A 10,721-nucleotide genomic window follows, 5' to 3' on the forward strand; every position below is an offset into this window, starting at 1 on the left:
CTCTCCCTGTGTTCGCACCATTAACTATAGACGGCAACAAGAAAGAGTTCAACTCCATTCAGGGTCGAAGCCGTAAAGAAGGAGGCAGTCGAGAGGCAGCTGCCGTACGTTAGTTGGCACACACATTGGAACGAGAATGTCACGGAGTTTCACACTTATTCATGCGGAAATTATCTGAAAACCATCTCGTATCACAAATAAAGCAGCGCTGGAACACTTTGAACCCACCGGAAGTACAATTCAAGGTCAGAACCGCGCTGAAACTCACTTGTTTGAGCAGCTGAATCAATGTTTGGTCTCCAGCAGAGCAGCGACTGTGACTGACGGCCAGCAACAGCAGCCCAACCCACGGGAGGGACTCTGCCTTCACTTCAGAACCAAAGACGCTGCTTTTCTTGTCGCGGTTTCACGTTCGAAGCAGCTAAAGAGATAGAAAAGTCATTGGTATTGTCAGGAGAAGCAGCCGCGCGCGCGCTGCCACAGCAGAAGCGCACCTGCAGGTGATTGCAGTCAGCTGACATGGCTCGACTGAGCTGATTGGCTGAGCAGCGTGTTGCACAGGTTCGTCTGAAAGCTGTCAAAACCACCGACACTGCACCGCGTCTACGAGTCTTCGCTGCGGCCTGACATGACAGTTTACCTTCTGGTATACAAGATTAAATGTAAAAAAAAAAAAAAAAAACTTTGGATGAACGTGTCAAAACTAATGATTTTTTTTCTTCTTTTGTTAATTAAACTAGGTTCAGATTAAAATGTTTCACAATTTTGCAGTCACCCATTTTCGATGAGTTTCACAATATAAATTCGTGACAAATTTCTTCTGTAGTTATGTGTAATTACAGTGCATTTATGCAAACTGAGAATGACTTATTTCCTTTTTTAACTTTAATACGTCTCTCATGATTTTTAACATACTCAATGACAGTCTGCACATGTGGGACATCAACACTGGTCACTGCATAAGACTTGCACCTGGAGACCAAAACAAACAAGTGACAAAAAAAATGCATCATTTATTGCATGTTCCTGGACCACGGAAGAGTTCCTGACTGAAATCAACAAAGGCACGCACACAGAGCAAAGTCTCAAGCAGGATTTGAACCCACAACTTCTTTGCTCGGTGGCCGCAGCACTCACCTCACGGAGAACAGTGAAACAGAGTTGTTGTTTTCAGATTCAGTTTGAAGCCTCCTGAAGCCTCTGAGGGCACAGCTCAACTGTTGATTGTCCAAAAATGAGGCTCATTTCAGTCTCCTCAGCCTCCTCCATGGTCTTGATCCTGGCGATGTGAGCAGAATAACAGAACCTGCTGCGCTGCGATGACAAACAGAAGACTCTTTTTGTCAGGAATAACAAACAGCAACAATGGCGTCCCCTGAGGAGGGACTGAGGGCAGAGGGACCCACCAACAAGACCATCCTGCCAGAAGCAGGCCGCAGCAGGCGCACGGCCGGGTCTCCGCACAGCGCGCAGAGTTAAACGTCCATCTGTCCGTCCTTTTCTCTTCGAATATCAATGTTCGTCCTCAGAGAGTGTGAGGGAGTGAATCTGGAGAGATCGATTGGATGCCACTCACTCTCATCTAGCCTCACCAATAACTCAATTCTTCACTCTTCAAATAAAGTTCCGCTCAAATTGTTGGTTTGCATGTTGGCAATAAAAGTTCTTCCAGTCTACTGTAAAGTTTAATAAACATTCAGATGGGAGACGAATAAATCCAACTACTGCTGTCTGGCGTCGCCGCTTGAATCCTCAACTAGCTAAAAAACAAGTCACTCTTTATCCGCTCCAAGTCTCACAGACGAGAAACTTTAAATGCACGGTCACTCCCTAGCATTTGTTTAGAGCTGCCGTGACCTCCGCCTGGCACCATTGAGTTCTACCACCCAGCCAGGAGATTATTTCATGGTGTCCGCAAGCTTTATCCTGTCGAAGAGGCTGCGACTGACCAATAACTCCTGTCAGGAATCTGGCTGCCATGACGACGCTGTTGGCGTCATCCGGGAATCACCCCTGTCTGGAGACTTCGGCTCTTGACCACAGACACCAAAACGTCACAACCAACACGACAAGTCTGAATGCCTCAAGCATCGTACACCTAACTTTTAGGGCCTCAAAACTTTGCAGCGGCGAGAAAATCCGCGGAGACTGTCGTCTATATCTGTCTCTCAGTGTGTGTTGGACGTTGCTGTCTGTGAAGTGTTCCCTTCTGCCATCGTAAACATCCATCCTGCTGTTTCTGAATAGTTTTGCAAGGAATTCCAACCTGAGGTTTCCTGTCTGCATTCCATGATTTATGCAGTGCACACTGTTCGCGGTGCAACGCCGAGTGATGAAGGAGGGCCTGGGTGTTGGCGTTAGCGCGAGGCGGTAAGTAAGTTGGAGGCAAAGACGACTTAAAGAGTCTGTGTCTCTTTCTTCTCCCCAAATTTAAATATTAAAGGCTGATTTATAGCTCTCCACCAAGCCGCTGGCACAGAGGGTCCTCGACATGGAGCAGCTGTAGCGCAGCTCTCCAGATTATTTAGCATGCGACAATGCTGAGGGAGCATTTCAGCGGTCCAGCTGATGTCACACGCTTGTGTTGGTCCACCACCACAGATGAAGTTTGAATGGTGTAGCTCATAAGGCTTGGAGAGCAGGACATGGGCCCCAGGCAAGATCACCTTTGGGGCCTCGCCTGTGGAGAACGGTCAGCCTTGAATTTAAAGAACCTGATGCAAGACACAAGCAAACATGGCCCCCGCTCACTGTGCAAACCAACACAGCGCCTCCTCTGTTCCATCCACAGGAAGAACAGGAACCATATTCCACTGTATGAAGTGTTTCACTGCTTTATCTGTCACATGAAAGCTGAGAAATGGCTCGAGGTGTGTAACACTGCCTCGTCTGGTGGCACCAGCACATCACCGCTCCATGAGCGATGGCTGAGAAACGATTAAGAGCTTTTGTGAGCTTCGATTATCTTACAAGTGTTTTCATTTGTCTTCCGTCTTTTCAAGAAATCTCACTTGGTTGAGATATTTCAACAATTTGTCTCTTGCAGGGACTTCAACTCTCCCCAGATTCGTCACTGCCTATTGTTGTTATTATTAGTTTTGCTGTTCAAAGAGAAAACTCATTTTGGAATCAGAGACAGATAATTAAAAGTCCAAACAAATCTCCTCCCTGTGGAGGCTGAGCTGGAGCTGGCAGCTCTGCCAGGGTGTCAGACGATTAATAAAGATGAGATCCTGATGGTGGAGCAACACGGCGGCGTCAGAGGACCGGTTGAGAAGATCCGGGGGTCCCACCTACTGCGGCTTCAAGAAAGGAGGGGATGGATGAAAGTCAAGATACGAAGCCTTTCTGCACCTTTGCATGAGCAGGCTTCTCATCCGAGCCAGGTTAGTCCCGAAAATGATGACAAGATGGCCTCACCACAGGACGCAAGAAAAGCCACTGGCACCACTGCTGCACAAGCCAGGACCAACAGTGGCTACCTCACAGGGGTTCGAACCCCCGACTCCACTCCTGCTTTATAATTCAGCATGTTTCCAGAAGTGCTGCCACAATGCTGTCACGTGTTCTCTGAAAGACCAGGAATAATCTCCGTCAGAGGGAGAAACAGGAGCCATTAAAAGCAGCTTTGATTGATCTTAACTTATAAAGCTGCCTCCGCAGGAAGAGCAGCGTTATCAGGCACCTTCTCCCAGATTAAGTTGTGCGCTGGAGCGAGGAGATCTGGCACGTGTCACTGGATGGCAGTTTCAGGGAACAGTTGTGAATGTCATCTGAAAACATTTGTGTCAATTTCACATGCTGGGAGGATTCCTGCACCTGCTGCCGGTCGGAGGGAAGCAATATTAACATGTCAAGGAGCTGGTGAGTTACGAGCAGCAGATCGGGATCTCCATCATTCTCATAAGGCTCCTGCTGAGCGTCGCGCGACAGGACAAACAGCCACTCAGAGATCTGATTTAAAGTGAATCAAATGCTCCAGACGTCTGTTATCGACACCCGTTCTGGCTTTATAGAAGGTTTTATTAGTCCAGACAGAAAGATTAATGCTGAGTTACCAAATGTGACTTCACTTCTATGAATACGAGGGCCGGGATGACAGCTGTCTGCAAGCTCACATCCGCTAAAGCAGCAGTCTGCATTGTTTTGAAAGGGGAACCACATAACCTAACCAACACCACCTGGAGGCTCCAGCGTGGGACAATGTTTCTGGAATGAGGTCTGAGCGAGGAGCTGTCACGCTGCCGCTCATATTTGGAATGTTACAGGTTTGTTCTCTCACTGCCATCCTCTCAACCTCGCCCCTCAACATCCAGTGAGACCAGGTCTTCACGGCCATCAGAAATTGTACAGGTTGATGTTAGTTTGTGTCAATAGACATCTTTTCATGACGACTCTTTCGTTCGGCCCAGATCCACCACCAGAAGTTCCACCTGAAATCACAGACACCGCTCTCTCTCACACACTCACACTCCTAAAGACAACTCCATCTCACGAGTGGTTCACCTCAAACCAGCAACCTTGCTGTGAGGCTGAGTCTCACCAGGATGCTGTTGAGATATTCAGTGGCAGGTCGCAGCCGGCAGCACCTCCCTGCCCTCCGATGTCCTTCCCTTAATCCATTCAAAGCCTCCGTCTCTTGTTCTTCAGACGGTCTTTTGTGTTCTTGTCGTGTCTCCATAACAAGACTGACCTGCGCTCTGCTGAGTCAGCGTTGGACAAAGACCCACTGCTGTTGTTATTCTGCACCACCGCTGCCTTTCTGAACTCGACTGGCCGCCACGCCTCACACGCTGGCGGCGACACTGCTGTTTCAGAAGGAGAAGAGATCAATGAACGAAGAGAGGCATATTTGGCAAAGTGAAGGTCGCAGCTGATGAAACAACTAAACAGGATGCGGAAGAAGTGCCCGCAATAGTTTCGAGACTTGCCACTGTTAGCAGCTCCACTCGACCAGCACAGTCACCCCACCGTTCAGAACGTTACAGGTGATGCAATTCATGGCGACACTGATGGCACGAGCCAACGGCAGCAAGTCAAACTCAAACCGACGTCTCCTCCATTATTTATGGGCATAAAATGATGCTTCATCTTTGATCCTGAGCGTCTTCCCTGCTGCATTGTTTGGAGGATAATTTAACGACTTTGACAAACGGTCTCTCCTGCGTTGTTCCCGCAAACCCATCCTCGATCAGCAAACAATTAATGACAGTACAACAAAAATAATACTCTGTTCCGCTGCTCCGTTTGTGTTTAAATGACTCACCATCCTGAGGGGTGTGTTTGAGCACAAAAGCAGAATGCAAATTGTAATAGAACAATTCATTAGCCTTTAGCTTCTGAATTAATGAGAAACACCAGTGTCCCTGTTTCACGGAGCAGTAATACTTCAATGCAGCAGGGCGGGAAGGTTGCTCTCAGGTCACGTGTCTCAAGTGTTTGTTGTTCGGTCTTCAGAAATGATTTAAAAATATATATATAACATGTACCTGTATATCTCTGAATGTTGACACAGATTCCTACCAGATTTTTTTTTTTTTTTTTTTTGCTCAAAGGTTGCAGATATGTGATCGGTGAAATGAAACTTTTTTATATTTCTTTAAGTACAGACAGAGTGGAGACAGCATGACTCAGCATAACTTCACTTCTTGGACTGAGATAAAGACTATTGTGATAGATTACATCAGTAGTCTCAGCTGCCCATCATAAATCGCCATATTCATCATTCTGAGACTTGTTTTGTTTTGAAGAAAGTTTTAATTGATTGACAACATTTCTTTACTGTGATTGTGAAGTTAATAAATCATTAGTCTTATTGGAAAGAAATAGACTTAACAGATAGAAAACAGTTCACAAGGTGAGATTCACTGGCAAATTAAAATGGATTTCATGATTAGATCAAATGATTGAAAAATAATATAAAATAAAATATTATTTCATGAAGTATTAGTTGAATGACAGCAAGAAATGAATCATTTATTATAATAAATGAACAAAATAAAAGCAGAGTCACGGTGAGAAGAAAAACCCTAAGAAAAAGGAGAATGCAGAATGCCTCCTTAAAATACAACAATTTAGCAAAAAGAATGTTCTCATCCGCAGGGGCCAATGGCTGTGCCCCCTGGGAAGTACTTTGCAAAGCCTTGCTCAGCTCTGAGCTAACTGGACCTCTAAACAATTTCTACCATTCGCTAACACAACAGACAGAATCGTTGGCTGCAGCCAAAACTGGAAAAACTGCACCATCGTTTTTGGGGAATTGAAGACGCTGACACTGTGCAGAATCAACATTTTCTTTACCTGAATAATTGGTCAATTCATCTCTGCATGGTGCTCCCAGGATGAACAGATTCTTCTGCGCTGTTTGGCCAGCGCCGCCGGCTCTGCGACGCGGGGACGGACCAGGAAGAACCATAATACTCAGCCTGTTATCAGAGCAGATAGAGAGTTGAATTAGGACAATAAATGTGGGATTAGATGAGACAATGAGTCGGCGTGTTTCCGGCACGCCGACCCTCTGGATAAACGATCCAGACTCTGGAAGCTTCTTTCTGCGACAGGACTGTGGGGACTCGTTTCAGCGAGTAATTGGACGCAAAAACATCGGCACAAATTGATCACAGATGTTGTAATTAGGGGCGATGCAGGATGATGGTGAGCGTAAAACGGCTTTGCCAAAATATACAGGAGGGTGCGCTGTGCTGGAGACTGAGGTGGGGGATTTCAAATATAATTCAGCAATATTTTACAGTAATGAAGCAGCAGACTCTCTGCTCAGGCGCATTAAGCACAGGCAAACACAGCGAGAGAATTGTCCATGTGAAGCTTTGCAGGAGAGAAAAGTATGTTTTGCTTTGATCGAAGGGATGAAATGGATTAGCACATCTTGCTGAACTGCTGCTTTGTTATGAAAGACCTTTAAGGCTTGTTCAGCTCTTCCAGAGGGACGCCACGGTGCGCCCAGGTCAAGGGAGGGATGCCACCTCTCCAGTGTGCTGTGGCCTCCAACATCCTTCCCTCACTTGTAAACCCAGACAGACGCTTGGCCCTTGCAGCAACCACGTCTGAAGACTCAAAATAGGGTTGAGGTGCTGTGCAGGAAGAGCCCTGGACACCTCACTGGAGAGGTGCTGAAGTGGGAGACCCCTTTTTGTTGCTTCAGGAAGAGAAGCCCACGTTCAGCTCGCAAATGTCGCGTGCATGTGACTAACCATTGGATGGCGAGTGCGAGCACTGACGCTCTTCCAACAGTGAAGCTCCTGCTGCTGGTTGGTCAGCTGCCCAGTCACCTAATTGTTTTCTGACGGCTTCAGAGCAGATGATTGATGCAGCGGCGTCACACCAGCTACCTTCAACAGAAACTGCCTCACCTGTCAGCGAGCGACAAAACTCTTCACCGCAGCTTACTGGGGACACTTTGAAGATCAGCCTGCTGCTGTGTGAAGATAATATTTGGGGAATAGTGGTCACACTTTTCAAAAATGGGACGAAGGTTTGTGTGCAGCAGAGATGAAGCTGTTTGGCTAATGTGTGTTTTGAGGGAAAGACAAAACCTCAGAGACCGAAACACAAATAACTTTCACATGTCTGAGCGTATGCAGAAACACACACAGCCCAGTGGAAACAAACAGTCATTCGCAAGAACAGACACGCTGCTACAACCCTCAACATGCACACCAAGCATTAGCATACCTAAAAAATAATCTCCAAGAGAAGCACAGAGGAACAAACATACACACTTGTATCACTGCCCTGTGTGGGGACCTCTCACGGCCATAATCCTTTCCCAGCCTCTCCCCCAAAACCTAAGACGGCTAACCTTAACCAGGACTCTGAACCAAATTGGAACCCAGTTCGAATGACCTTGTTTTTTTGGTCAAACACGCATACAAATATGCTGAACAAAACACAAAAACTCCAGGTCAAAGCAAGCATGAAAGCACCCGGCCCCCATGAATAACAAATACAAAAAAATCCAGGCAAAATAAAATCACGCACTCTACTAACCGAGCACAAATGAAAAAAGAAACAAGCAAAAATAACAAGTTGTGTTGTCAGCTCTGAGTAGTGAGTTGCATTTCCAAATATGGTCGTCGACCTGTTCCAGTGTGGCATGAATGCTAATACCTGTGATCTCCTCACTGGGTGAAAATCCCCCTCACACGGTGCTTAAGACCCCCGAAATGGAAAGAATCAAGCTTTCTCACCATTGTTTGCTGTCGTAATAATCTGCGAGTGTTGCCTGTGTACGATGACCTGAATGGAGAAACCTTTATCCTCTTTACACACACACACACTCGCACACACACACACACTCGCGCACACACACACACACACACACACACTCACACACACACACACACACTCGCACACACTCGCACACACTTTCACGCCAAGCCCCAAAGAATTTTAAACCTCGATGTCCTGATACTGTTGCATTTTTCATCGGTATTTTAAGCAAAGAGTTGTGGGGTCTTAGAAGTCAGCTGGCATTAATTCCTGTGAGGCAGAAGGATTCAGCTTCTCCTGGAAAGAAGCTTAAAAGAAAGTTCTCCTTCATCAAATCACCACTGACATTCTTCAGACGAACAACTGCATCTCGGCTTGTTAGGACGCACGACTGAATCAACGTTTATTTACCATGTCGTGCAGGTAAGGAGAAACCGAACACTAATTGTGTGACCGGTAGGTGAATCCACAAAACATCAAGGTGAGCAGGGCTGTCGTCATTACCTGGCTTCTCAGCTGAGTTCCTGAAAAACACGCAGTTCAAACAAAACTTAGCCTCATCTGCTGACTTGCACACACCAAAACATACACAGAGAACTCACAGACTGAGTGAGAAAACACGGTTTGTGTTTCCCTACACAGAAAAATGAACCGAAACATAAACACAAAATTGCAAAACACATCATTGAGGCTAAGAAATACCAACAGCCCAAATCAGGAAATCATATTTTAATGTTTTTTTTCAAACATGAATGTGTCACATGACCAGCCACTTCCTGTTTAGTACCATAAATTAGCTTCAAAGCTGCCTCTTCTTGACCGTGTCAAACAAACTTCTCCATTCTGACCACATCTATCCTGGCGAGCTTGGAGAACCAGCGGAAATGGTGAGTGTCCATGTGCGATGACGTCTGAACGAAGCCCAACTTCCGGAACATGGAAACGGCAGCGGCCTGCGGCAAACTAACGTCCACAGTAATCCGGGCAAAACCGCGTTCTTTGCAGAAATCCATGGCCTTCTGAGTCAGATGAGAGCCGATGCTTTGCCGGCGGAAGGGAAAAGCGACAATCACTTGTGACAGCTCGCCGTAACTTCCTTCCCGGACCGCGTCACCTTTTACCCCGCCGTTCTGGCCTTCATAGGCCTCGCTGCTTCCATCTCTTGGCCTGCCAATCAGCGATGCGACTCCGATAACTTTGACCCGATCTTTGGCGCAGACCTCCGCCACCCAGATGTTGTTGTCAGGATTGTCCAGGTAGCTCGCTGGGATGTTGGTCATGTCTGAGCTCATCCTCTGTGCTGTGTAGTTTTCATGAATCTCACTGCAGCAGTAGTAGATAAGGCCAGCCCACGCGCTCCCGAACAGGAGGGCCTGGAAGTAAGAGCTTCCTCCGAGGATGTATCCTGCCACGGCAAGGCTTAGCGCGATACCAATGTGGTCAGAGTGGCCCAGGGCCTTGAAGAATGACGGGTAAACATTTTCACGAGCGCCTTCACGAAACAGAGACGTGACGACGTAGCGATCCGATGGCCGATATTCCCTGATGGAGAAGTGAGCTGCAGGAGAGGAGGGAGAGCGTTCAGTCGGACTAATCCAGCGGAGAAGTTCCTCCACCAGTTAGACTAAGGAAAGTTACATCTCAGTTTTGTTTAACAAGTGATCAGCTGTTGGTCTGGTGAATCAAACTCGCGTTGGCGTTGTAATCAACTCAACAAGCAAAGAAACGCAGGAAATATAATCAGACTTACTTTTCTGGGCCATGCTGACACCTTCGTCCTCCCTCTCACTCTCAACTGCCCAGCACTGCCGCGACTCCAGACCTTAAGCTACAGATAATCAGGCGCATGTTAGAGGAGGGGAACTTCTCCAACACAACACTTGCTTTGCTTCTACTGCCACCCAAGTCGCTCCGGAAATGCTTTTAGATTTGGTCACTGAAGTAGCCAGCCGAGACTCCCTCAGACCCAAGGGACGAACAACTTTTACACCAAGGAGCAGTGACATTAACAGCAGAGCGCAGCGCCTGTTCACATGATGCACGGTTGCTTGATTCAGACCCAGAACTGAACCACAGACATTTTTCTGACTGATGGTTGAGACATAACTTACTTCAAAACCTTCAAAAATCACACACGTGAATGTAACTGACAAGAGAAGAGGAAGCAGAGGACAGGGTGAGATGGAGGAAGATGATCCGCTGTCGGGACCCCTGAAGGGAGAAGCCAAAAGAAAAAGAAGAAGAAGAGCAGTGGTAATAATAATAATGAATCAAAGTAGATCTGTCAGCTGAAAACGTACTTGACCCAGCAACTCAGACATGATGAGGCGGCGCTGCTGATTTAAACAGGTACAGAGGTCAGAGGTCATTAAGCAAGCCAGCTGGAGGACACCTTCGTGACCTGCAGAGATCCACGCTCATCCCCTGGCATAGACACCCGGAACACTCTCTTCTGCACAGTTATTTGTGACAAGCTCCAGCAAACACACCCT

General features: G+C 47.0%; 1 protein-coding gene and 1 long non-coding RNA gene across 8 annotated transcripts in view; both read right to left on the bottom strand.

Moving 5' to 3' along the window:
* The window catches only part of LOC128749111 (uncharacterized), a 21,369-nt gene extending 12,646 nt beyond the window's left edge, over positions 1–8,723 (bottom strand). For 3 of the 7 annotated variants that reach the window (XR_008412891.1, XR_008412890.1, XR_008412896.1), the window contains exons 1-6: positions 6,301–8,723; positions 3,644–4,808; positions 1,407–3,570; positions 1,138–1,314; positions 495–972; positions 269–421 (exon numbers count right to left, since the gene is read on the bottom strand). This is a non-coding gene — a long non-coding RNA (uncharacterized LOC128749111). The remainder of the gene's footprint in view (positions 1–268; positions 422–494; positions 973–1,137; positions 1,315–1,406; positions 3,571–3,643; positions 4,809–6,300) is intronic. The other 4 variants (XR_008412892.1, XR_008412894.1, XR_008412895.1 and 1 more) reach the window with 4 other exon arrangements.
* Positions 8,724–8,960: 237 nt separating this feature from the next.
* Positions 8,961–10,124, bottom strand: LOC128749105 (N-acetyltransferase family 8 member 3). Its single transcript, XM_053848353.1, has 2 exons — positions 9,980–10,124; positions 8,961–9,787 (listed from the first exon to the last, which is right to left on the bottom strand). Exons 1-2 carry the CDS (start codon positions 9,990–9,992, stop codon positions 9,054–9,056), a joined length of 747 nt encoding a protein of 248 aa, XP_053704328.1. The 5' UTR covers positions 9,993–10,124; the 3' UTR covers positions 8,961–9,053.
* Positions 10,125–10,721: the final 597 nt, after the last annotated feature.

Source organism: Synchiropus splendidus, chromosome 18 (genome assembly GCF_027744825.2).
Source record: "Synchiropus splendidus isolate RoL2022-P1 chromosome 18, RoL_Sspl_1.0, whole genome shotgun sequence".
Classification (NCBI taxonomy): Eukaryota; Metazoa; Chordata; class Actinopteri; order Syngnathiformes; family Callionymidae; genus Synchiropus; species Synchiropus splendidus.